The 27294-nt window shown below is 54.1% G+C and overlaps 2 protein-coding genes across 8 annotated transcripts; one reads left to right on the forward strand and one right to left on the reverse strand.

The window, feature by feature from the left end:
- Positions 1-401: 401 nt before the first annotated feature.
- EIF4E1B (eukaryotic translation initiation factor 4E family member 1B) lies at positions 402-4108 on the reverse strand. The gene is made up of 7 exons (XM_024247449.2): positions 4055-4108; positions 3764-3948; positions 3295-3390; positions 2590-2653; positions 1780-1893; positions 1507-1646; positions 402-1172 (listed from the first exon to the last, which is right to left on the reverse strand). The coding sequence occupies exons 1-7, from the start codon at positions 4088-4090 to the stop codon at positions 1058-1060; spliced, it is 750 nt and encodes a 249-aa protein (XP_024103217.1). The 5' UTR covers positions 4091-4108; the 3' UTR covers positions 402-1057.
- Positions 4109-16445: 12337 nt separating this feature from the next.
- Positions 16446-27062, forward strand: SNCB (synuclein beta). Of its 7 annotated transcripts, none has more exons than XM_002816248.3 (6): positions 16446-16694; positions 17329-17458; positions 20225-20266; positions 20471-20589; positions 25964-26053; positions 26424-27062. In XM_002816248.3, exons 2-6 carry the CDS (start codon positions 17338-17340, stop codon positions 26454-26456), a joined length of 405 nt encoding a protein of 134 aa, XP_002816294.1. In that variant the 5' UTR covers positions 16446-16694; positions 17329-17337; the 3' UTR covers positions 26457-27062. The 7 variants fall into 7 exon arrangements, with proteins under 7 accessions (XP_002816294.1, XP_054412294.1, XP_054412298.1 ...); XM_024247185.3 differs by having other exon boundaries at positions 16450-16694; positions 20225-20254; XM_054556324.2 differs by lacking the exon at positions 16446-16694 and adding an exon at positions 16917-16964.
- The last annotated feature ends 232 nt before the right edge of the window (positions 27063-27294 follow it).

Here is a 27294-nt window from a genome sequence, read left to right on the forward strand (position 1 = left end):
GGCAGGCGGATGGGGAAGCTGGTCCGGATTGTTTTTAACACGTGCAGGACGTTTTGTCATTGTGGAGTCGCATCAGGCTCACCTTCACCCAGCGGAAATTCAGCCTTACTTATCCTGGCTCAAACTCAGGCCAAACGAGGGCCTGGGCCTTGGTGCCACGCCGGCTGCGCCCTGCCAGGGGCATATGCCCCGGAACCTGGCTCAAGCCCCCTTGGTGGCTGAGTTTCCCCAGCCGCACCCCCTGTCCTCCATACGGGCCTGGGTCCTGGTCAGGCTCCTTGGTACCCAGTGATCTCACATGAGCCCCTGTAAGACAGGACAGGGGCAGATCAAAGTTTGGGGGAACCTGAATCTTACTCCCAGTTTGAAGCCCTCTTAAAAATAATTCCAACTTTGTTCAGAAGTATTTATTTAAAACAGGAACAGAAAGATGCTTAAGCTTTTATTATCAAGTTTATCCACTTCTACCAGAACCTTGGTGAGGCCTAGCCCAGCATCCCCCCACCTCCACTTCAGTCTGGCCCTGAGGCAGGCAAGGCCCAGACAGCCCTGGTCACAGCTGGGGAGAAGGGGAGCGGCCTTGCAAGGCTCTCTCAGTCCTCAGCAACCCACGTATCCCTCTATACAAATGACGACGTTCACCCTCCAGAGTGTCTGTGCCTTTAAGCCCCCCACCCATGGAAGAGTCTGTTTCTCAGGCCACCTCGCCCCCTTCCTGGGTGGAAACAGTAAACAACGCTGGACTATGGGCTTCTCCACCTACCATAGAGCCCTCCATCCCCCCGCCCCATGACTCACCCCACCCCCAGGAGTTTCTTCCACCCTGCTGCTGTCCTGTGGCCCCAGGACAAGCTAGGTCCTCAGACTGCCACCACTATCCCCACCTAGCCCCTAAGGCCCAGGCCCCAACTCATGTTAAAGAGTGTTTGCATCCCTGTTCACTTGAGGACAGGTAAGAACTAGGCTGTCTGATCCCCAGTCCCGCCCCATCCCCCAAAGTAATGAGGCTCAGATGGTGGCTGTCCCATTACATAGGAGGGGTGCCAAGGCCCCCCGCTCACACCACAAACTTGTTCTTGGCTAGGGAGTTGCTCTTGGTGGCTGTGTCTGCATGGGCCTGGTACCCAATGATGGTCTTTGGGGAGAGGCCCAGGCGCTCTTTGTACACACGCCTGCAGGTGTGGGGGACACAGAGGAAAAGAGACACAGGTAGTCATCACAGGGTCCTAGAGATAACTTAGGCCACCAGACTCCTACCCTCCTTCTGGCCACAGCCACACCTGTTGTGTCTTACCCATGTGGAAACCCAAAATATGACCCCCTTAATGCAAAAGGAGAGCTGCACTGCCATAATAGAAAGTTAGAATCTGAACGCCAGACCCTTCCATACAGGTGGGCAAGGCTATGGAGACTTTCAGAGGCCTCCCTTGCAGGCCAAGCCACCTCCATCCACCTTCCCTCCAGAAGAGACCCAAGCCCCCACCCTGGGCCAGAGACCCTCCTCACCCAATGTGCAGCACGCCCGCCTGGTTTTCCGCCTCCCTCGTCCACACAGCGATCTTGTCCCCCTTGGTGCGGATGTTGATGACGGCCCCACATACCTCCCTGCTGTGTTCCTCAAAGCTCTCCCCGATCAGACACAGCAGCTGGACCCGAAGTAGGGGGTTGTGAGATCACCGGCTGGGACATAGGGACTGGCCTGCCATCCTTGAGACCACTGCCACCATGAGACCCACACAGCCCATCTCTTCCCCTGAGGACCCTCCTCCTCCAGCTCACCGTCTCCAGCCACAGCCGGTCCAGCTCAATGTGACGCTGCTGCTTGGCCAGGCTGACCAGCCAGCGGCCACCCCGCTTATTCCTGCTGTCCTCCCACATGGGCTGGATGCCATCCTGCAAGGCAGATGGCAAGTCAACTGCCTCCCTGTGTTCAAAGGGAAGTGGGGACCCACCTACCATCCTGGCCTTATCCGCTCTCTGCTGAGGCCCTAAGTAGGCCAGATTCTTTTATCCTCCTTCCCTCAGTGCAAGCAGGTTCCACCCCCAGCCACTCAGCCCCCCACACCCCAACAGACAGCCCTGGTCACCTTGTATAGCCTTGTATATGTGCATGTCTCTTTTACTGAGTTCCTTGAGACAAGCATTCAAATCGGGGTGGATTAAGGAAGCCTCAGGGGCAGACCCCAATGCGGGCAAGGAGGACATCCCGGGCTTGGCTGCATGGTTCCCAGGCAGGGCAGAAGTCACCTGGGGAGATCTCTAAACACAATGTCAGCCCTCCAGGGATGGGTGTGGCATCAATGAGTGTCCTCAAGCAATTCTGATGCCCTTCCCTAGTTAAGGAGCCAGGCCAGAAATCTCTCCCTCTCTCTCTTCCCGCCTCTTAAGGTCCTCCAAGGTGCGGCTTGGGCCTGACCTACTCTGTCCGGGCTCCTGTAGAGCATTTCCTCCAGTCAGAAACCGCAACTCTGCTGAGAGGTGGCCCGTAGCTCCCCCACCCCCACCCCTCTGAGGGATTAACGCAGTGGAATCTGGGAGGGATCAACCCCTTGTCCCTTTACGGGAGGGAAAGAGGAGAGCAGAGCTTACCTTGAACAGGGCATAGTCACAGCCAGAGGAGAGCTTGCTGGCCAGCTGGATGTGACTGTATAGCCTGGACAGAGCCCCCCGCCCCATGCCAAAAGTCAAGGCTTTTTAGGGCCTGGTTCCAACTGGGTTCAGCCCTCCCAACTCCTCATCCGACCCCATGGCCTCCAAGCCTTTGCTTACACTGGCCTGCCACCTGGGATTCCACCCCCGTTTATCCAAACTCTCAAGACGCACCTTTTCCACAGAGCCTTCCCAGTGAAGGCTGAGCCAACCCCTGCGGAGGGTTTTGGACCCCCTGGTGCTCCCCCCTCCAGCTACAGCCGAGGCCTTCTCGCCCTCCCTAGGGCTTGTGCAGCCCTTTTCAGACCCATTCCTGTGAGCACCCGGACACTGAGGCAGCCGAGTCCTCCCTTTGCAGCTGAGACAGGTTCAGAGAGGGGAAGGAACTTGCCCAGGTCACAAAGCCCTGGAGTGGCTGAGTCAGGGTCAGCTCCCTGCTTCTCCTGCTCCCCAGGCTCTCTCCCTGAGCCCAAAGAAGGTGGTGGGGTGCGGGGTGGTTGTTCCCTACACCCCCTGGGCAGAACCCACCAAGCCCCAGCCCTCACCAAGGCTGAAAGGCCCTAGGGAGGGCTGGCTCACCCCGGAGAGAGGGAGCCCAGAGCTCAGAGCCCCCCAACTCTAGCCCCACTGGGGACAGACACTCACGCCCAGAAGTCCTCCACAGTGTCCACCTTGGTGAGCAGGTGCAGGTTATCCTGCCAGGCCCGGCTGCGGTCATTCTTGAAGAACCACAGAGCCCACCTGGTGGGGGGAAGTGGGAGGCAGCCAGGAGGAAGTAGAGAGCCAAGTCCACCCCTAGGACACCTGGACTGACAGGGAGGACCCTCCCCTTCAAGGGCGAACTGGGAGATGAGATTTGGCGCACAGCATTCCCCTCTCAGGTGAATGAAATCAGTTGTCCTGAAGGGCAGGGGAGGAGTCGGGGTATTTGACCCACAGTCTCCGCGGGTTTAGGGCTGGAAGGGCCAACAGGGCCCAAGGCTTAGGTCGGCTCTGGCCTCCCACGGATGAAGAGCTGGGGCCAAGAAAGGAGGGGTTGCCCAAGGCCACGCTGCCAGTACAGAGACTGGCCTGAAAGCAAGAGGCTGTGTTCCACCCACAGGCTCCTGCCTACCTGTTCTGCAGGGGGTGCAGCTCCAGCTTGACTTCCATGGGGCCCCCCGTCCGGGCCTTCCCTTTCAGAGACAGCAAAGTCCTGGGAGAGTTTGGAGACTTTTCTCCCGTGGGCGTCCTCTCTGCTGCCTCCTCCTCCTTCTCCTCCTCCTCCCGCTCTCGGATTCCACCCTCAGCTTCACTCGCCTGAGCCAAAAAATGGAGTCAGGATGGGTTGTGAGCTCTGGCCCTGGCTGTCCCTGTACCCACCCTGCCCATCCCCTGCTCCAGGAGGGGAAGGCAGGGGACTCACAAGGCCTGCAGTAGCCATGCCCAACTCAAACTCCATGGAGGACCCAGCATCTGAAAAGCCCCCAGCTACCAGCTTTTAACCCAGCAGCACCTGCCCCGCCCACCTGGGGCAGGGGAGAGGGCGGGGCCATGGTGCATTGGGGTAGAGAGGCCAGGCTGATTACCTCAACAGCAAGCATTTAGTGAGTGCCTTCTTCGTGCAGGCCTAGGGCTGGGGAAGCAACTGTGACCAAGCCCCACACCGTCGGGGCCAAGACATGAAGGTAAGCGTCAATATTTGGAGTCCACCCGAAGGGAAAGCAAGGTCTGCATCCCGTGGAGGGTGACCCTGGAATGTGAGGTGGACGGCCCTGCAGATGGCAGAAGCAGAGACACTGACATGGCCATGGGGCTGTCTGGCACCATCCCCATCCTCACATCAGAGCAGGTATTCATCTGGTCTCTGGAAGCACCTGGGTTTGTTTGTTTGTTTGTTTTGAAATAAAATATTCTTTTGACTAGAGATGAAGGGATTTCACTATGTTGCCCAGGCTGCTCTCAAACTCCTGAGCTCAAGTGATCTCCCATTTCAGCCTCCCAAAGTGCTGGGATTACTGGCATGAGCCACCATACCCAGTGGTGTCTGAGTTTTTTAAAAGTTTAATCATCTGCCAACATTTAGACATAGGAGGTTTTATACTAAGATTCACACTTTTGGTTTCTCTTGAGGATTTGGAAAGGTCCTCCTGGACCCACTGCCTCACAGGCCCCCAGTCCCTTTGGAGACACAATGAGGCTCCCCACAGCCCCCACCTTACCTCCTGCCCCACCTGAGTGTTCTCTGCCTGATATGGATGGTGAGGGTCAGGGCCGCAGCCACACAGCCTAGGTTCCAGTCCTGATTCTACCCTGACCGCAGCCAGGCCTGAGCTTCATTGAGTCAGTTTCCCCATCTCTAAAATGAAAATGTTAATCATACACAACTCAGAAGCTTGTTGAGGGTATTAAATGATACAGAACACATAGAACCCATAGAACAAGGCCTGGCTCGTGCTCAACAGAAGTCAGCTGAGGGTTCTCCCAGGTTGGGGAGTGTGGGGACTGGAATGGGGAAGGAAGGCGGGGAAGCTTTGGACACCCTTTATCAGCCTTCTGAACGTCCCCTTTTCTGTGGAGGCTGAAGCCTCCCCAAGTCCTTTAAAGTTTTGCCTCCTCCCCTTGGGCACTTTTAGGGTCCCAGACGTATAAAAGGCCCTGCTCCTCCCCCACACTTGAGGGGCTCGTGACCATCTGGAGGCTGAGTATTTGCTCAACCCACATCCTTAAGCCCTGGTACGTGCTAGGCGCGGGGTTAGGAGCTGCTACGGTGATGAGTGAAAAACAAGCAGGCCCTGTGCTCAGGTTTATGAGATTATGCATCCATCAGACAATCTGTGTCATCACAAACAACCCACTGAAGGAAAGGGATTCGGGGATGGGAGAACCTAAAAAGTCCACGATCCAAGCTGGGGCTTCAGAGCGGCAGTTCTCAGGTGCGTGTATCAGAATCACCTGCACGGGTTGCTCATCACGCGCTGCTGGGCCCTGTCTCAGAACTTCTGACTCCTTAGTTCTGGGCTTGGGCTTGAGGATGTTTCCATTTTATTTATTTATTTATATTGTTTTGAGGCAAGGTCTCACTCCAGCTGCCCAGGCGGGAGTGCAGTGGTGCCATCTCGGCTCACTGCCGTCTTAGCTTCTCAGCTCAGGTGATTCGCCCACCTCAGCCTCCCGAGTAGCTGGGACTACAGGCATGCACCACCACGCCCAGCTAGTTTTTTGTTTTGTTTTGTTTTGTTTTGTAGAGGTAGGGTTTTGCCATGTTGCCCAGGCTGGTCTTGAACGCCTAGACTCAAGCAATCTGCCCACCTTGGCCTCCCAAGTGCTGGGATTACAGGCGTGAGCCAATGTGCCCGGCCCAGGATATTTGTATTTCTAACAAGTTCCCAGATGCTGCTGGCCAGGGACCCCGTTTTAAGAACCACTGGGTTGGAAGAAGCTCACTGAGAGGTGGTATTTGAGCTAAGACCTAAAGCATGAACAAGAAATAACAGGAAATAATTAACTGGGTCGGGGAGGGCATCTCTGGGAGTGGAAACAGTATGTGCAAATGCCCTGGGGCAAAGGGAATGTGGAATACCAGAGGACGAGAAGACAGGCCAGTGTGGGCAAAGCTAAAAGGGGAAGGAAATGGGTAAGCCTGATCCTAGGGGCAGTGGGGAGCCACTGAGCATTTCGAGCCTGTACAGACTGGCTGGGGAGGCAATCAGATACGCTTTTCAGCAGGTTCTCTGGATTGCTATGTGGGAAACAGAACCCTGTGGCTGCCAGAAGGTGTGGGGAAACACTGACTAGGAGGCTAATGTAGTCCAGGTGACAGATGGGGCGGCAGAGAAGATGGAGAGATGATAATAGACTCAAGCGGTATGTAGAAGGAAAACTCAGTGATATTTGGTGATAGATAGACCCTGGAGGGGTGAAGCACTGTGTCCCACTTACCTATTGCTGCATAACAAACCACCCCAAACTTAGTGGCTTAAAACAATAATCATCATTTATTATGCTCACAAGTGTGCAACATGGGCAGTGCTCAGTAGGACAGCCCAGCTCTCCTCCAAAGGGAGGTCAGCTAGGGTGGCTTACAGGTTGGGGCTGGAGTCATCTGCTCGCTCACACGTGGGGCAGCTGATGCCAGCTGTCAGCTGGAGCCTCAGCTGGGGGTGCTGGCCAGGATGGCTCTGCATGGCCTCTCCATGTGGCTGCTTGGCTTCCTCCCGGCGTGGTGGCTGGGTTCCCAGAGCAAGCATCCCAAGAGACAGGAAGCAGAAGCTGCCAGTTTCTTAAGGCCTGGGCCTGAAACCTGGCACCACATCAGACCCACTCTATTCTACTAGAGTCACAGGCCCAGATTCAAGGGAGGCAACATACTGCCACCTCTCAGTGGGAGGAGCAATGAAGAAATTTGGACAGAGGGAGCCCTGGAGGAGGACCAGGCTGGGAAGACATCATGAATCTAGATTTTTTTTTTGTTGCTTTGAGACAGGGTCTCGCTCTGTTGCCCAAGCTGGCAGTGGCATGACCATAGCTCACTGCAGCCTCAAACTCCTTGGCTCATTCTCCCTCCTCAGCCTCCCGAGGAACTGGGACGACAGGTGCCCACCACCATGTCTGGCTAATTTTCAATTAAGAAAAAAATAGAGATGGGGTCTCAATATGTGGCCTAGACTGGTCTCAAATCAGCCTGGGAGGGTTCAAGTGATTCTCCTGCCTTTGCTTCCCAAAGTGTTGGGATTACAAGTATGAGCCACTGTGCCGGCCAGGAATCTAGATCTGATGAAGAAAAAGGAAGGAAGGTCTCTCCCCCAGTACCGGGTATGGTCTCAGCTACCTTACAACTGTGGCCCAGAGCCCAGCACGGAATGACCCTCCCAGCCACAGCACCCCTTCCCATCACCTCCCACAGCTTCCAGCCTGGGGAAGCCCCTGGAGTCTTGGATTGAGGTGACTAAGGAGAGACCTTAAGAGCAACCACCCAGCCCTACAGACGTCCTGGCCCCTCCCTGAGGCCCTCCCACATCTGTCTGTGGGGGACATCTTCATGTCAGGATTGAACCAGCAGGGGCTCTTGAATCCCAGCCCTACCATCCTGTTCCTAAAATATCTTGAATCTGCCCATTCCTCTCCCTCCCAACTCCCCTGACTCCAGGAAAGCTGGTTCTAACCTTGGCTGCTGCATGAGTATTTCCTGACACTCCATTTGCTTCCACTCCTGCTTTCCTACAGAAAGTTCTCCAGGTTCCTCGGGGGGATCATTTAAAATATTAATCTGGTCACGTAACTTCTTTGTTTAAAACCCAGGCCAGCTGCGGTGGCTCATGCCTGCAATCCCAGCACTTTGGGAGGATGAGGCCGGTGGATCACCTGAGGTCAGGAGTTCGAGAGTAGCCTGGCCAACATGGTAAAACCCTGTCTCTACTAAAAATAAAACAAACAAACAAACAAACAACAACAACAACAAAGAAAAAAACTAGCTGGGCATGGTGGCAGCCACCTGTAATCCCAGCTACTCGGGAGGCTGAGGCAGGAGAATCGCTTGAATTGAGGAAGTGGAGGTTGCAGTGAGCCGAGATCTCACCATTGCACTCCAGCCTGGGCAACAAGAGTGAAACTGCATCTAAAAACAAACAAACAAACAAACAAAAAAACCTCCAGGACACCCAGGATGTGATCCAAAGTCCAGGTCCTGGGCTTGCAAGGTTCTTGGGCGATCCAGCCTCCCATGCCCTGAGCACATGGAGCCTCCAAAAGGCCAGATTTGTTCCTGCCTCAGGGCCTTTGCACTTGCAGTTTCCGCTGCAACTTTTTACAGAAGTTCTCCTTGTCCTTCTGGGCTTGGCTCAAATGTCACCTTCTCAAAGAGGCCTTCCCTGACTGCTACCCTATCTAGAGAAGAACACTCTCCCCCATGCCCTCTAACTCATCACCCTGTTCTATTTCCTTCTTAGCGCTTAACACTACTTATTTGTTTATTCATTCAAAAAATAATGACCTACCAATTACTTTGTGCCGGACACCATTTGAGGCTCTGGGGAGCACAGCTGTGAACAAAATGGATGGTTTCTCCTCTTTGCATCAGAAGACCCTAGGACTAAGCCCTGGGACCTCTTGTCTGTTCTGTCAGTACTTGCTGTTTCATGCCCTTATCCAGTAATGGGCATTAAATGTCATTTAGACGGTGACATGCTTAGCTGCCACCAGAAATCCAGAAGAGCATATCCAGCTGCCCGCCCGACAGCTCTATCTGGGTATCTAATGTGCATCTCAGAGCTACCATGTCCAAAGATGAATTCCTGACACCTCCTCTGCCCCGCTCCAGACTTGCTCTTCCAACCGTCCTCTCCACCCTTCCAACTGCTCAGCCGAAAACGTTGGAATGGTCCTGGGGCTCTGTCTTTCTCACCTGTTAGCACATGCCACGACCAGTTCTCCCTTCAAAATATCCAGGACCCAACCACTTCTCTTGGTTTCCATTGCCACCATCCCAGCCCAAGTGACAGTCACCCTGCATGTGTGATGGTGATGGCCTCTGAACTGGTCCTCAGCTTTCACCCTTGCCCAAGAATAGTCCCCTCCCTACTCCCTACACAGCAGCTGTTAAAATGAAATCCGGATCACTCCCTCCTCTGCTCACAGCGCAGGAGCCCACAAGGTCCTCATCCCTCCAGCCCTCCTCTCCCTCCCTCTGCTGCGGCCACAGTGGCCTTCAGTCATGCAGATCTTCAGATGTGCCAGCCACCTCCTGCCTTAGGACTTCCAGAGGCTGTCCCCTCACTTCCTAACCTCTCTCAGGGTAGGCGATCCCTGCCCATCGTATGTGACTGTCCAACCCCGCTCAGCCCTGGTGCAGCAATTCCTCTGCTTCTCCTCCCTCACTGCCCCCAGCATTTGTCACCTCCTGACACACCATACATTTTACTGATTTATTTTACTCATCACTTACCTTCCTCAAGGTCCCCAAGGCCTTTTTTTTTTTTGAGACGGAGTCTTGCTCTGTTGCCCAGGCTGGAGTACAGTGGCACGATCTTGGCTCACTGTAACCTCTGCCTCCTGGGTTCAAAGGATTCTCCTGCCTCAGCCTCCCAAGCAGCTGGAATTACAGGAGCACATCACCACACCTGGATAATTTTTGTGTTTTTCATAGAGACAGAGTTTCGCCATGTTGGCCAGTCTGGTCTCCAACTCCTGACCGCAGGTGACCCGCCCACCTCGGCCTCTCAAAGTGCTGGGCTTACAGGCGTGAGCCACCGCGCCCAGCCCCCAAGGCCTCTCTTGTTCACAGCTGTGTCCCTAGGGCCTACAACAGCGTCTGGCTTATGGGAAGTACTCAGAAGTCGGAGGGAGCAGGGAGGATTGGTCAATAGATTTAGCAAAGTGAGTGTTGCTGATGATTTTTACAACAGCAGCACAGTAGAAGCATCTTTTGTGGTTTCTAGTTGTTAATTGTCTGCCCCATCCCACTCGAATGCTGAGTTCCAGAGAGGCAAGGGCTTCATTGGTCTTATTTCCTGCTGTATCTCCTGTACCTGGAATGATATCGGCACCCAGTAGGCACTCAGGGAAAACTGATTGAAAAGAACAAAGGCCAGGGACTTTCTCTCTCTGGGTATCAATTCCCTTATCTGTAAAATGGGAATGAAAATGCCTGCTTTGAAGGATTGCTGCGAGGACGTCGTGACGTAATGGATGGAGTACTTAGCGCGTTGTAGATGTTCAGTAAATGTCCCCGATTCCCCTCCCTGTTCTCAGCTTCCTGTCCTGCCTGCCCTGCAGGACTGTGAGGCCTCTGGACAGCAGGAATGTTGCTAAAGGTTTAATCTGCCAGGCGCCACGCACAGAGTTACAAAGGCACATCTGGATTTTTGCAGAACTCAGGCGGGGCTGGAATCCCCAGGATCCGCTTAAGAGAACTCTCTGCTCCAGCTGCTCCAACCAGGATCTTCTCTAAAACCCTTTCCCACCTTTTGCCATGTTCCCTTCCCAGAAGCTTCCAGAGTCATCATCCTTAGTACATTCCTAGGAAGGGGAGAGGAAGAAAAGAATGGAAAGGCCCATTTCCTGGGGAAAGAGAGAATAGAAACGGTAAGAGGTCCTGAGGACTCGCAGGTTTAGGGACTGGCCACTGGAGGCCCACGAGCCCGAGATTTGCCACCCCATGCTGTAAAGGGTGGTAAGGGTATGTGGCGGGGGAAAGGATCCATCCTGCTAGAGAGTGGTGACCCAGTATCCGTGCCCCCTTCTTCTGAGGGAAACACATACGGAGCAAGAAAGAAAAATGTAGCAAATGTTAATAATTGGTGAATCTAGCTGGGAACGGTGGTTCATGCCTGTAATCCCAGCACTTTGGGAGGCTGAGGCAGGCAGATCACCTGAGGTCAGGAGTTCGAGACCAGCCTAGCCAACATGGTGAAACCCCGTCTCTACTAAAAGTACAAAAATTATCCGGGCATGGTGGCATGTGCCTGTGGTTCCAGCTACTCAGGAGGCTGAGGCAAGAGAATAGCTTGAACCAGGGAGGCAGAGGTTGCAGTGAGCTGAGATTACACCATTGTACTCAGGCCTGGGCAACAGAGCTAGACTCCGTCTCAAAAAAAAAAAAAAAAAAAAAAAAAAAAGGAAAGAAAGAAAAAGACAGACAACTGGCAGGTATTCTTTATACCCTACCTCCCCTCTTCCTGCTGTCTGCATCGACATGATGGCAGGAGCTGCAGCGGCCATCTTGGGCCATGAGGATGAAATTCATGTACTAAGAATGGTGCACCAGAAAGGTAGGAGTCTGGGTTCCTGATGACTGTGAAGTCATCACACCACCTGTGGACTGCCCACCACTGGACTTGTTTAAGTGAAAGAATAAATGCCTGCTTTGCCTAAGCTTCTGTGTTAACAGCCAAACGAACTTCCTGCCTGACTCAGAATTTAACCTATTTTCTGTTACCTCGACATTCTGGACTGTCCCACCTGCTAGACCCCTTGCTGGGAATGCTCACCACCACTTGTAAGGTCCTTCTCATCTTTCAAAACCCAGCTCGAATGTCACTTTCTCCTGGAGGCTGTCCCCTGCTGCCCCTTCCCTCTGTGGGCTCACTGCTATTCAGCTCCCCAGCCACCCACTTGCTGCCCATCCATCGCAGACTCTCCACTGCTGGTGTCCTTCGGCCTTGCTCTAGCATTTATCTAATCAACCTCTATCCCCAAGGCCTCTGTGCACTCTCTTCAGCTTCTCCTTCTTTCTCACTGCCAGAGCCTTCTCAGTCTTTCTCCAGGTTCCTCTGCTTCTGGCCACCCCGAAGTTTGCAGCACCTCAGGAGTCTGTTCTGGGCACTCTTCTTTTCACTCTCCATGCACCCCCGGACGATCACACTCAGCCCTATGGCTCCAGCCACCACTTCTATGCTAATGACTCCAAACCCAGTGGGGCACTGATCTCACTTGGCTCACAAGAACAATTGTTGAAACTTCAGGAATCTGGCTGGGCACAGTGGCTCAGCCTGTAATCCCAGCACTTTGGGAGGCTGAGGTGGGCGGATCACGAGGTCAGGAGATTGAGACCAGCCTGGCCAACATGGTGAAACCCTGTCTCTACTAAAAATACAAAAATTAGCCAGGCATGGTGGCAGGCACTTGTAATCACAGATACTCGGGAGGCTAAGACAGGAGAATCCTTTGAACCCAGGAGGCAGAGGTTGCAGTGAGCCGAGATCACGCCACCACACTCCAGCCTGGGTGTCACAGCAAGACTCCGTCTCAAAAAAAAAGAAAAAAAAAACTTCAGGAATTGTGTGAGCCAGTTGTTAAAGCCATTACATTGTTAAAAATTAAATTATATAAAGTTATAGTTAAATTATGTTAAAAAATAGATAATACTCAAAACACATAACTTCCTAGTCATTTTACTAGTATCTGTGCTCTTAAGGTTATTTTTATCTACATTATCTGTCTCATGAAAATTCTAGATAACTGAACCAATTTTCTGTTCAATGACATCACACTGACAGCTTGGAATCAACTGTGGTGGGAGTATTTTACCCAAAGGACATTGGCAAACTACAAATCTAGGTGTTCCTTCCCGCCTACCCTTTTCCCGCCCCAACCTTGGAGAGCCATTTGTGCTCTTTGTTAAAGAATTCTGAGCATGCCATGGCTCAAATCCGCACCTGAAGCCAGCCTGGAGTGCTTTCCCGAGCTCTGGGCTCAGATACCCCAGTGTCTGCTGGATACCTCCTCCAGCTTGTCTGTCATGCCCCCAGACAAGCTCATCATCATCCCCCCACCAAGCTGCTCCACCCCCTCAATGCCTATTTCATTTTGCAGCAGCATCACTCACCCCATTGTCCAAACCAGAAACCTGGGAATCATCCTTGACTTGTCCTTCTCCCTCTCCCATAACACCTAATAAGTTACTCCCAAGTGATGTTCACATCTCTCCTTCCTGCTCCAGCCTCACCTGGGCTTCTGTAGTTCAGGCGTCCTTGTCCCTCCTCTGGAGTCTGCCCCAGCCTCCTACTTATCTTTCTACAGCCAGCCTTATCCTCCTCCAACCCATCTCCGTTTGGCCCCATAAAATGCAAATCTCATTAGGTCTCTTGGGCTTAAAATCCTTCAGTGACTTCCTGTTTCCTGTGATCTGAAGTTCAGACACGCTTCATTTCATCTTTCTCCCTTCATCCTTCTCCCTGCTCCTCCATCCTCCTTCATCTTTCTTTATCTCGTACTCTGGCATCAGGAGTTCTTAATCCCAAGCCACAGAAATCACTTCTGGGTGATTTAAGCAGATAAGGAGTTTATTAAATACTGGGCAGCTCATGGGCCAGGTACAATGGCTCATACCTGTAATCCCAGCACTTTGGTAGGCTGAGGTGGGAGGATCATTTGAGGCCAGGAGTTCGAGACCAGCCTGGGCCACCTAGTGAGACCCCATCTCTACAAAAAATAAATAAGTAAATCACAAACAAATAATAAATATTTTTTAAATTAGCTGGGCATGATGGCATGCACCTGTAGTCTCATCTACTGAAAGGGCTGAGATGGGAGAATCGCTTGAGACCAGGAGTTCGAGGCTGCAGTAAGCTATGATTGACTGTGCCGCTGCACTCCAGCCTGGGTGACGCAGTGAAGCCTTATCTCTTTAAAAAACAAAACAAAACAAACAAAACTGGACAGCTCAAGTAATCTCCAGGACAGCTAGAAAATCCACGTTGGAGACCACACAGCCTGAAATGATGCCCCAAATCCCACTACCAGGCAGACCTATGAAGAATCCCGACGCCATGGCTGGGCGTGGTCAGCGCAGCTTGTCCTGTTGGTGTTGGACACTCCCACAGTGAGTGTCACTGCTGCCAATGGTCCTTGGCAGGAGCTGCCACCACTTTTCCACACCAGAACACACCCCGCCCTCCGCTTCCCTGCTGCTTCCTGGGACTAGCTTCAGGTCCCAAGTCTGGAGCTGCACCTGTCAGTCACATGTCCTGGCTGCAAGGAAGACTGAGAAAGCAATTATTTGGCATAGTCATCTCTCAGAGGGGAAGGTGGGTTCTGCCTCAGAAGGTGGGGGACCCCTCTAAACATGGGAAGAGGGCAATTCTAATGCTGAGAGACCAAAAATAATTACAGGTACCCTCCATGCTAGTTCTTAAAATAACACAAGTAAAATACTATCCAAGGGAAAATAATCAAACAGCACCAGGAAGGAAGGCAATGGAATGTGAAACTTCCTTCCCTGAACCTCTCAGTCCCATTTCCTAGGTGCAACTCCCTTTAACAGTTTTTTCAGAAATTATTACAGAGGTGTGGCCAGGTGAGGTGGCTCATGCCTATAATCCCAGCACTTTGGGAGGCCTAGGTGGGCGGATCACTTGTGGTCAGGAGTTCAAGACCAGCCTGGCCAACATGGTGAAAACCTATCTCTACTAAAAATACAAAAATTAGCTGGGTGTGGTGGCACATGCCTGTAATCCCAGCTACTTGGGAGGCTGAGGCAGGAGAATTGCTTGAACCCTGGAGGTGGAGGTTGCAGTGACCCAAGATTGCACCACCGCACTCCAGCCTGGGCGACAGAGGGAGACTCCATCTCAAAAAAACAAGAAAGAAAAAAGAATTGTTTATCTAGCCATAAATATGTGTATGTTTGTATATAAGGTGTCTGTGTATAATGTATATAGTATGTGATAAGTATGTATATGTTAGTATATAATATATATTTGACACATAGAAAATTATAAATACTTATACATAAAATATAATTCCCCTTGTATCAAAATTGGCTCATTCCACACATTCCAGTTTGGCACCTTGCTTCTCACACTTAACACCACATCTTGGCACACTCCCGTGTCAGCACACATGGGTCTAGCTCATCTTTGCCAGCCATAGTGTGGCATTGCACTGGGTGGACGTGCCACAGTTAGCTAGCCAGTCCTGTACAGATGATCATTTAGATCATTTTCAGTTTTTCACTACAAAAAAACATGCTACAGTGAACATCCTTGCACAGATATCTTTGTGCGCATGTATGACTAGAGTCGAATGGGATCAATTCCTGGAAGGGGAGCTGTTGGCTCCAAAGGCGCATGCATTTATGCTTTTGGTAAACACTGCCAAATTGCCTTCCAAAATGTCTGCGCCAATTTGCAGTTCTACCAGCGGCCTGTGAATGTTTTTTGGTTGGTTGGTTGGTTGGTTGGGTTTTTTCTTTTTTTTTTTTTTTTTTTCAGTCTGGCTGCTGGTGGCCCCCTCACCTAATTACCTGTCACTTACACGCCCTGCATTTCTGGCCACAGTGCCTTTGCCCATGCTGTACCCACAGCCTAAAATTCTCTTTCTCCCTAGCCTGCTCGATGAAATATTCCCCTTCCTGTCAGGCCACAGTTCAGATGTCACCTCTTTTTTATGTCCTTTCCTGACTCCCCTAAGCTGTCAGAGTCCCTTTCCTCTGGGATACTACAGCTTCTTGGGCATAATTCTATCATAGCACCAACTGAGGGCCTACTGTGTGCCTGGCATTCTGTGATCATTTTGACAGCCCCCACCATAAGCACACAAAAAAGTGGTTTTGTTCTCCACCTCTCTCCATCCTGGCTCTCCAGCTGCGCTGTCTTTTGTCAGCACAGTCCTGCCTTGGAGCCTTTGCACTTGCACTCTCTATGGATCTTGTCCTCACCCATCGTGATGGTGCCTCTCTGGAGTCTCTGCTACAATTCACCTGCTGGTAGAGGCCTTCCCTGACCACCGTGTCTCAAGCACCCCTCCTCTAGTCCCCGTGTTACATCACCGTTACCTTCACAACTTACAAGCTGTAAATGACCTTGTTGCTTTCGATGTTGATCGGTTTATTTTCTGTCCTGTCTTCCACCACTGAGCACACGAACACACACACGTACAAACACCCCCATGGTAAGCTTCCCGAGACCAGGAACCTTGTTTTCCTTTTCCGCTGCCTCCAGCCTTAAACCTGCACCACTGGTCTAAGCGCTCAGTAAACATTCGTTGAATTAACCATTCCTGTTTTACAGAGGAGGAAACTGTCATTTAGAAAGGAGAGCCGAGTAGCTCAAGGTCCCACGGTTAATAAAAAGCACAGCTGAGATTCGAGCCCAGCAGAACTCCAAATCCAATCGCGTGATTTCTTCCCCACTCTTCGCACGCCGCATTGTCCCCCTCCCCCACCTCCCAACAGACTACGCGAGTCTTACGGCCGGGGCCCCCAGGGGCGCGTCCCGGGCCCGCCCCGGGAGGCTCAACGGCTACGTGCTGTCACCCTCCCCGCCCCCTGTCAGTCAGGCCGAAGGGGCGGCGCGGCCGCCAGGGGGGGTGCTGAGCTCAGAGCTGCCGCAGCGCCGGAGCCGGAGCCGGAGCGCGCGAGCTCGCAGGGCGCGAGGAACGAGCGGTGGCTGGCGACGCACCCGAGACCCGGGCACTGCTGCGCTCCTGCTCAGGACCCGCGACCCGAGCGCCTGACCCCGGCCCTATCCCCCCTCCGGCCCCTAGTCCACCCCGGCCTGGCCTAGCGGAGCCCCCGCGTCCGCCCGCCGCAGCCGCCGCTCCATCCCCAGCCCCGGCCCCGCATCCAGGTGAGGCGGCCGCGCGCCGGGAATGGGGAACGGGATGAGGATGGGGAACGGGATGAGGATGGAGAGGGGACTGGGGCGGCAGGAGGGAGCTGGGGAAGGGGATGGAAAATGGAGGGGGATCCGGGGGGTGCGCATCAGTGTGCACCCCGGAGTATGTGAGTATGCTCCGGTGTTTGCAGCTGCCCGGGCGGCTGTGGGGACGTGTGTCCGCGCCCGTGTGGGTCGGGGTGTTCGTGCGCGTTGGAGCTTCTGTGTGTCCTGTGTGTGCACGTGAGCTTGTCCGTGGTGTATGTTTGTGTGCATGACCGTGTGACTCTGCCGTGCGTGTACAGGCGGGTCCTGGATCTTCGCGCCGAACCCAGCACTCCGGTTCCACGGGGCTGCAGGTTGCAGGGCCCGGATAACCGAGGCAGTGGCCCCTCCCGCGTCCCTGGGTTTCAAGGACGCTAGGACTCTCCGCGGCCCTGAGGCTTCGCACTGGGGAGTGGGGTGGGATGGGGGAAAGCGGGAGGGGGCTCAGGGTCCAGAAGGGCGCCGCGGTCTCGGGAGTAGGGGGAGCACCTGCGTCCCTCCCGAGGGGCTGGGGTGAGAGTGCGGGGCCAGTGCACCGGTGCCCGTGTATCGCCCTCCCCAGGCCTCCAGGATGGACGTGTTCATGAAGGGCCTGTCCATGGCCAAGGAGGGCGTTGTGGCAGCCGCGGAGAAAACCAAGCAGGGGGTCACCGAGGCGGCGGAGAAGACCAAGGAGGGCGTCCTCTACGTCGGTGGGCGAGGGGCGGGGTTTCTGGGGCTGCAGGGCTGGGGTCCCCCAAGAGTGTGGAGCTGGGGCCGGGTCCCGGGGAGGGGGCTTCTGGGCAGGAGAATATGAGTCAGCAGATGGGGCGAGGTCAGCAGGGGTCACAGGGGACATAGCCAGCCCATAGAAGCCTGGGTCTGTATCCGGAAATGGGGACACGGGGCAGGCTGATGAGGGGGGGCTCCAGCTGAAAGGCCAGGGACCGATGCAGTGATGAAAGCAGACAGCCTCCTTTTTCTTATCCTTTTTACTATTATTAATAGTTATCTGGCGTTGAACACTTTCTGTATGCCAAGTACCGGGTAAAATGTCATAACATCCATTTCCTCATGTAATGCTCTGGCCCATTCTACAGATAAGGGAAACTGGCCTTCCCAGAGGTCTAAGTACCTTGCCCAAGGTCAGCAGCTGGAAAATGCTGAAGCTGGGGTTTGAACAGAGCTTTATAGATTCTGAAGCCCCACCCCTCCCCTTGTGGCGCCTCGCTCCAGCACCTCCAAGGCCGAGTTGAGTTGTGTTCCAGGTCCACCTGCATCACAACTCTTGTGGTTTTACCTTTGCCAGCTCTCCTCCCCGTCCACTTTCCTTGCAACCACCGGCTGGTATCAGGAGAAAGGCCAGGGTTGGATAACTTGCCCAGGGTCGTGGCATATTTGGATTGTGGCCATTTGAAGAATATTTTGTGTCCACTTACTATGTGCCAGGCATCCTGCGGATGCTGGGGTTTCACAGTGAACAGAAAAGAATGGTTCCTGATCTCCTGGTGGTGATACAGAGCATTTCAGTAGTGCAAGTTGACATCCAGTGGCTCCCCGAAGAGAATGCCTCATCCCTGAGTAATAAGAGGGGGGCAGGGCTGCAGAAAAGCCAGGTGCAAAGGCCCTGGGGTAAGCTGGGGGCAGGGCAGGAGGTAGTGGTGGGAGGTGAGGTCCGAGCGACGGGCAGGAGACAGTTCACGAGGGCCCTTTGCAGGCCGGGGAGAAACGTTGTTATGATGACCGGGAGAGATTGTAAGCAAGGGACTGCCCTGATGTGATTAGTTTAGAACAGTCGCTTGGGCCTCTGGGGACAGAACAACTGCAGGGAGGCCTGATGGGAGATGGTAAAGCCACAGGATGAGGGTGGCAGGGGCGAGGGCGGTGGCAATGGAGACCGGGAGAAGGCTAAAGTGCATGGCTGCTTGATCCCAGCTCTGGCCTCGCTCCTGCCTCCTCCCCAAGGTCTTTCATTCCTGCTGGCCTCTGGCTCTTTGACACTCTCTCCGATAATAGACTTGGCCCCTCCAAACCATGCTGCTCTTCCCCTTAGATTGGCACTTCCTGCTCCTCCCTCTGCCTGGGAGCCCCTGATGGACCCCAGTTCCTACAAGTTAAAGCCTCGGCTCCCTGTACCCTGGCATTCAGTGCCCTTGATGGTCCTGCCTCAGTCTACGTTTCCCAGCACACCCATGGCTCCTGGCACATGGACTGTCCTGAAAGCACATCGCTCTGCCTTGTCTGTGTGGGTCCCTGAGCCTGGGGTACCCTCTGCAATCTCCTTTCTGCTCCCCATTTCTCAAGGCCCAAGCAGCGTCCCTTCCCTCCTCACACAGTCAGTCCTTGGAGGCTGGAAGTCCTCTCCCCACTACTTGAGGTCCAGGAACTGAATCTGTTCTTCTCTTACCCACTTCAGACAGTGAGCGATTGGCCCAGGGCCTGGCACAGAGTAGGTGGAAACTGATGTTTTGTGGGAGGAGTGAAAAGGGAGCATGCAGCCTGCCCCTCCTGTCTCTGGGTGCTGGTTGGCCTTTGCCCTGAGAACCCTGTCTTCCCATACCAGCCTCTTCTCCCACCCCACTGCCGGGCTCAGTCTGCCTAGACACCCAGTTCTGGCTCCATCACTGTTATCTGTGTTGCCAAATTGTCAGACGGGATACTCCCCACCCCGTTTCCGGCTCTCATCCTCCAGCCCAGATCAGGCCCTCTGGCCTTCCCAGCGGCCCCCAGCCATTTTGAAGTAATCAAGTTGCTACCCTCGTAGGAAGGCCCAGCCAATGCCATGGGTGCCAGTTACAATCTACACATCACCTTTAGACCCACCCTGAGCCTGACACCCCCTACTTTGGCCAGAAGAAGGGGTTTGCACCCTCGTTAGGAGAAGAGAATCTTTAGAGGAAATGGAGTGGGGCAGTGGGCTATGGGCAGTGGTGCATGGGGCACGAGGGGAACCTTTCAAAATACGTAGCTTTGTGGCCTCCCAGCTCCACCCCTACTCTCACCCCCCACCTGCCTCCCATCCTGGGCTACATGCTGTTAGAGTGGTTGCTAGCTGAAGTTTTAGGGTCAGAAAGGCCTGAACTTGAATGTCAGTTCAGCCACTTCCTAGTGGTGGAACCCACACTGAGCTTCCATCCGTGAAATGGGGACAATAACAGCACCCGCCTCCCAGGGCTGGGGAAAAGTGAAGTGCAGCGAGGCAGGCAGAGGACTTGACACAGCACTGGCCCTCAGCCAGCATCCACTAGAGGGGTGGGGTATCGCATCAGGTGGGAGAGAACTGCAATTCCTGCAGACAGAGGTGTGGGGCCCAGTACAGTGATAAGAGGGGGGTTAACATGGGGGTGCAGGTTGTAGGATGTGGGGACCCAAGGAGGCAGTGACGGGGCAGGATGCCCACTCTGTAATCACCATGCTGTGCTGGAGTTTCTGTTCCCTCAGCACAGAGTCCTTAAATGTGCCGCTTTTTCTCCCTGCAGGAAGCAAGACCAGAGAAGGTGTGGTACAAGGTGTGGCTTCAGGTACCAGCCCAGCCCTGGCACCAGCCCCTTCTCTCACTTAGGCCGGTGATCTGGCCGGGAACCAGAGGGCAGGGGCGGGGGAGACTCCCAAGGCTTCTGCGGGAATGCACCGTGGGGAGGGCAGGCCCTGGGATACTACAAGGCGGGGCATCGATGGTTCTCCCTGGCTCCCAAACCCCTTCCTCGACCCCCTCCCTGCTCCAGTGGCTGAAAAAACCAAGGAACAGGCCTCACATCTGGGAGGAGCTGTGTTCTCTGGGGCAGGGAACATCGCAGCAGCCACAGGACTGGTGAAGAGGGAGGAATTCCCTACTGATCTGAAGGTAAGCGATCCTCCTGACCCACACATGCACGCAAACACACACACACACACACACACACACACACACACACCAGGCACACAAATAAACCTGTCACCATCCCCACCCCCCTAATCCTGCCACCAGCCTGGAACACAAGCCACTTTGCCTTCCATCCTGCAGAGCCATGCTAGACTCAGCTCAGAATGCATCTGAATGAAGGCGTGCATGGGTGTGATGCTCCCGGTGATGGGGACCCAGACCTGGCTGTCTGCGTGTATCCTGCTTGCCAGCGTGACCCAGATGACTTCTGGCCACGTCTGCATGTGTCAATGATTGTTCATTCATTTCTTTTCATTCAACAAATATCCATGCCACAGAGGAATTGTTGTAGAGGCTGCCGCAGTGAATAGGTTCCTACGTTCCTGCAGCTGACATTGTAGTGGGAGAAGAGAGTAAAACGCAAGCCAGCAGGCAGGATGCTTTCCGCGGGGATAAGTGCTGCAGAGAAAAGACAGAGAGGGCGATGGGACAGACAGGCAAGGGGTGAGAGGGCTATTTTAGCTGGGAAGGCTTTTCTGAGGAAGAACCATTTGAGCTAACACCCAAGAGATGAGAGAGGCAGCCTTGAGATGTGTGGGAAGCGAATTTCAGGCCGTAGGAACAGCAAGTACCAAGGCCCTGAGGCAGATTGGAGCAGGTGGGAGCTGTGCTGGGGTGGGTGTGATCTGCACAGTTTGTTTCCCCAGGGGAGCCCTGGGGGCCACTCATGTGTGCATGGAGACAGATCCCCCTACTAGGACCCCCTGATAAGAGGGGGTTAAGAGTTGTGAGCTCTGAACCCACCTACCCCCAACCTCAGCTGGGTTTGAATCCTAAGTCCACTACTTCCTAGCTGCGTGACCCTGGGCAGGTCCCACCATGTCTCTGAACCTGATGGTTCGCTTGTAAAATGCGAGTGAACACAATAGGAATCTTATGCAGACTGGAGATAATATAGATTAGATATTCTCCTTTTTTTTTTTTTCTCGAGACGGAGTCTTGCTCTGTTGCCCAGGCTGGAGTGCAGTGGCGGGATCTCGGCTCACTGCAAGCTCCGCCTCCCAGGTTCACGCCATTCTCCTGCCTCAGCCTCCCAAGTAGCTGGGACTACAGGCGCCCGCCACTACGCCCGGCTAATTTTTTGTATTTTTAGTAGAGACGCAGTTTCACTGTTTTAGCCAGGATGGTCTCGATCTCCTGACCTCATGATCCGCCCGCCTCGGCCTCCCAAAGTGCTGGGATTACAGGCGTGAGCCACCGCGCCCGGCCAGATTAGATATTCTCAAAGCTTGAGTGTGTATCAATCACCAAGAGGCCAGGTTAAAATACAGACTGTTGGCCCCATCGTTAGAATTTCTGATTCAGTAGGTCTGAGGTGGGGCTGGAGGATTTGCATTTCTAACAAGTACCCAGGTGAGGTTGATGCTGCAGTTCCAGGGAGCATACTATGAGAACCATGGATATAAAGAGCTGGGTTTGCATACAGTGAATGCCCCGCAAGAGATTATGGCCACATGATCACGCAAGCAGTCTGGGTCTGCCTGCAGGGGATCCTGTGACCACAGGTGTGCCTGGAAGTGGACCCCCATGACATGTGTGTGCAGGCATTCGCTGTGAATGCTCTGTGTCTGTCCATGGACATGTGCAGACCCTGCCTCTATGGGGATGGGGGCTCCTTCTGCAGCGTCTGGTTTGGGTGATCAGTGTACGTTCAGCATGAGTGTGCATCCACCAGGCTGTGGGAGACCCCACGCTGCCCTCCACTCCTGACATTTTGCACAGTTGATTCCTTCCACTGTTGGAAGTCAGGATCTTGACTCAGAAGTTCTAGTTCAAGCCCTGTCTCTGCATTTTACTATCTGTATGACTTCCCATTTCTTTCTTTTTTTCTTTTTTCCGAGATGGAATTTTGCTCTTGTTGCCCAGGCTGGAGTGCAATGGCACGATCTTGGCTCACTGCAACCTTTGCCTCCTGGATTCTAGCAATTCTCCTGCCTCAGCTACCCAAGTTGCTGGGATTACAGGCACCCGCTACCACACCCGGCTAATTTTTTGTATTTTTAGTAGAGATGGGGTTTCACCATGTTGGCCAGACTGGTCTCGAACTCCTGACCTCAGGTGATCCACCTGCCTCGGCCTCCCAAAGTGCTGGGATTACAGGCATAAGCCACTGTGCCCGGCCATGACTTCCCATTTCTTATAATCATGTTACCAGTAATCACTCCCATTCATTGATCTATTTCATGAGCAGGCACTGTCCTAGATGTTTACATGAACTAACTCATTGACTCTTCACAATGTACCTATATGGCACCATAACCAGCCCATTTTACAGATGAAGAGACTGAGGTTTAGAGAAATGAAGTCACTTGCCCAAGACCCCAGTTCCTGCCTGCCTCCCTTATAAGGTGGTCAGGAGGATAAGCTCAGGCCATGTCACTGGAGTCGCTTGGTGATGGCACAGGGCCAGTCCTAGTGCTGCGAGCTGGGGTGCAAAAGAGAGGCAGGTTCCACCTGTCTGTCAGCCCCAGGCTGTTTGTGATGGGTGTTTGCACAGAATCATTTCTCTCTGGTCACCTTTCTCCTACTGGTGCTTGTTGACACCTCAAGGCTACCCTCCCAAGGGAGCCCAAGATCATAGAGCTATAACCCAGACAACAGCCCCTTAGGCCACCAGTGGCATGGGGGACTCATGCAGGCCCATGGTCTGCATTTCTGAGACTCTCTGCTTCGAGCGTGCTTTCCATCCATCATCATGAAATCCTCACCAGCCTCGTTTCCCATGTAAGGCTGCTGAGATTAGAAGCAAAATGACTTGCCTGATGCCAGGTAGCTACCAGGTGGCCAGGCTGGGGTTGTTTGTTTGTTTTCTGAGATGGGGTCCTGCTATGTTGCCCAGGCTGATCTTGAACTCCTGGGCTCAAGCAATCCTCCTGCCTCAGCCCTCCAAGTATCTGGGATTACAGGCTATGGGTTTTTTTTTTAAGTGAACTTTTTATTGAAGTACAAGGTACATGAGGAAAACTGGCAGCTCCATGAAATGTTCACAAAGGGAACTCCCCTTGTAACCAGTAGCCAGCTCGAGACAGAACATTACCCCTAGGACCCCACCTTGTGACCCCTTCCAGTTCCTATCCCCAGGGCCAGGCCTAGGGGGAGACAAAAGAGGTGTCTGGGGCACTCACTCATGGAGTCTCACTTGCATGGCCAGGAGACGGAGGCCAGGCCTCCCTAACATCTGCGCTCCAGAAGCCTCACCTGCCTCCCCTCAGTCCTGGCCCTGCCTATCGCCCTCCAAGGGGAACTGCTTTCTGACTTTTTTTTTTAGACGGAGTCTCGCTCTGTTGCCCAGGCTGGAGTGCAGTGGCACAATCTCAGCTCACTGAAACCTTCACCTCCTGGGTTCAAGCGATGCTCCTGCCTCAGCCTCCTGAGTAACTGAGACTACAGGCGTGCACCACCATGCCCGGCTAATTTTTGTATATTTAGTAGAGACGGGGTTTCACCATGTTGGCCAGGCTAGTCTCAAACTCCTGACCTCAAGTGATCTGCCTGCCTTGACCCCCCAAAATGCTGGGAGTGGTAACAGGCGTGAGCCACTATGCCTGGCTTTGCTTCCTGGCTTCTATCAGCACAAAATTAGTTGGGTGTTTTTTGACTTCTTGTAAATGTTATCATGAGGCTGGGTGCAGTGGCTCATGCCTGTAATCCCAAGCATGAGGCCGAGGTGGGCAGATCACCTGAGGTCAGGAGTTTGAGAACAGCCTGGCCGACATGGCGAAACCCCATCTCTACTAAAAATACAAAAATTAGCCAGACGCAGTGGCACGTGCCTGTAATCCCAGCTACTTGGGAGGCTGAGGCAGGAGAATCGCTGGAACCCAGGAGGCTGAGGTTGCGGTGAGCCGAGATCACACCACCACGTGCCAGCCTGGGCCACAGAGTAAGACTCTGTCTAAAAAAAAAAAAAAAAAAAAAAAATGTTATCATGAAGGTCATGCTCTTCTGTTCTGTATCTGGCTTCCTCCATTCATCAGGACGCTTGTGAGACTCAGCCCTGCTCTTGTATGCATTGTTGTTCTTCATTCTTGTTGTGTAGTAAGTATTCCATTGTGTCGTTAGGTCACAAGGCACACATCCATTCTACTGATGTTGGACGTTTGGGTTATTTCCAAACATTGTGCTCAAGCTGGCTTGCTTTGTTTTGTTTTGTTGAGATGGAGTCTCACTCTGTTACCTAGGCTGGAGTGCAGTGGCACGATCTTGGCTCACTGCAACCTCCGCCTCCCGGGTTCAAGCGATTCTTCTGCCTCAGCCTCCCAAGTAGCTGGGACTACAGGCATGCACCACAGCGCCCAGCTATCAAGCTGGCATTTTTAGCACTACATTCCATCCCTGGGTTCTGGTCATAGCTGGGTGACTTGGGGGCAAACTAACGTTTCCCCACCTCCTGGGCCTTGGCATACCCATCTGTGCAGTGGGGAAATGAGCCAGGTCAGGAGCTGGAAACTCATGTGCCCACAGGGCCCACTTAGACAGGTAATGTGAAGGAGCTGACGCTGCCTGGATGGAGCTGGGACACCCAGGGTGCAGACGTGGTCAGGGCAGGCTTTCCCCAGCACCAATGCTCCCGGATCCCAGGCATGTGCCAGCCCCACATGAGGCACTGCACAGGCTGTGCATGGATCCTAGGCTATCGCGTGTGCTTGTGTGTGCAGCCAGCTCAGTCCTGTGTTTGTTCACATATATGTGGTCGCCTGCAGGTGGCTGGCCATGTGTCTGGGCAGCAGACGCAGCGGGGAGGGGAGAGTCTTAGCTCACACATCCAAGCAACACCACGAGCTGTGGCTTCCAGCTTATCTTAAAATAGCAACAGCTGAAGAAACGAGGCCACACAGGGCCCGGGGGAGGGATGAGTGGAAGGTGTCGGGCGAATGGCTCAGAGCCCCTGCCCAGCCCTGTCCCTGAGCCTCCAGCTCCCTTCAGCCCAGGGGAGCCCAAGGGTTATCTCTGGGGTCCCGATGCCCGGCACAGAGCCTGACACAAAGGATGAGGCATAAGCTGGTGACTGAGTACCCAAATGGTGGTAATGCGGAGGCTGCCAGGCATGGGGGGAGTGGTGTGGAGAGCCAGCTCCCACTCTACACTGCCACTTCAACTGTGATTCGGGGGAATTTCCCCCTTCACCTCCATCCCACTTCCAAGGCACTCCAAATAAACAACTGAATTAGAAATTATCCTTGCTCTGCCAACCCACCCTAGCCTTCCCCACTCCAACCAGCCCAAAGCTTACCAGTGTGGGAATTTGGGAGGCATCCTGGCTGTCCTCACCAGCCCTGACCTTCTCTGCCCACAGCCAGAGGAAGTGGCCCAGGAAGCTGCTGAGGAGCCACTGATTGAGCCCCTGATGGAGCCAGAAGGGGAGAGTTATGAGGACCCACCCCAGGTGAAGGGGCAGCAGGGCTGGGCGGGACTTTGGGAATCCAGGATGATTGCTGCCGTCCCTAGCTGGGGTGGGACATCCCTGGCATGAGATGGTTGGGCCAGGGAGCTTGACATCCCTCTTCTAGAACCCAGGCCCCAGGAGGTGGGAGCAGGGAGGAGAGGGCAGATAGGGTCTAGCACTGGGCCCCAGGCACACCTGCCCAAGAATTCTCTGTTGTCCCCAACTTCCAGGCTCCTCCCCTGCCCAGGAAAAGGGGAATGTGCTATTCCTTCTTGAGGGAGAGGGTTCTTGGGCCAGGGCTTGGCCACTTGGTCTCAAACTCCTCCTCCTTTTTGCTCTTCTCTACTCCACCCCCATCCCGGTGATGCAGGAGGAATATCAGGAGTATGAGCCAGAGGCGTAGGGGCCCAGGACAGCCCCCACCAGCAGCACAATTCTGTCCCTGTCCCTGCCCCGCCCCCCAGAGCCAGGGCTGTCCTTTGACTCCTTCTCCCCAATCACGAGATCTTCCTTCCGCTCTGAGGCAACCCCCTCGGAGCCTTTGTTAGTGTCTGTCCATCTGTCTGTCCTACCCGCCCGCGTCCAACCCCGGGGCGTGGACAGGGCCGGGGTTGCGGCCGCGGCTGGGAGCCTCGCCCCTCCAGTGTTGCCTCCTCCCATCCAGCGTCTGCGCGGATGTAGCATGTTCTATGTGTTTTTAAAAGAAGATCCGAAGCGACGGCTCCTCCCCTATCCCCGACAGTGGCTCTCCAAGGGGCCCCCGGGCAGCCCCAGAGCACCCCGCCCGACTCCCATTAACCCCGAGAACCTTTTTTTTTTTTTTAACCAAAACCAGGAGCCAGGCTGTGCCATGTCCCCCGCCCCCCATCTCAGCCGGCCCGGTCTGAACGCGGGCGTCGTGTATTGTGATTGTGGCATGGAGAGTCCCCATCCCCCCATGTGAGCGTGTCCCGGGCGGGTGGGCCCGGCCGCCTCCCGAGAGTCAATGAATAAAGCTAATCTCTCTGTAGCCAGAGCCGCACCGGCAGGGCTGGGCTGGGCGCCGGGTGGGGGCGACACGTGGCGGCGGGTCTTCCAGGTCCCAGCCTACCCCTCTGTGCTCTTTGGGGTCTGGCACACACTGCCCAGGTACAAGACTGGCCACCTCTGGCTTCGCGTCTCCATCTCCCACTCTGTCCCCCGGATGGCAGGTCGGGGAGGGTGCCCCCGGGGCTGGGACACGCAGTTGGCTGGGAGGCGGG

The sequence above is a fragment of the Pongo abelii genome, chromosome 4, assembly GCF_028885655.2.
Source record: "Pongo abelii isolate AG06213 chromosome 4, NHGRI_mPonAbe1-v2.0_pri, whole genome shotgun sequence".
NCBI lineage: Eukaryota > Metazoa > Chordata > Mammalia > Primates > Hominidae > Pongo > Pongo abelii.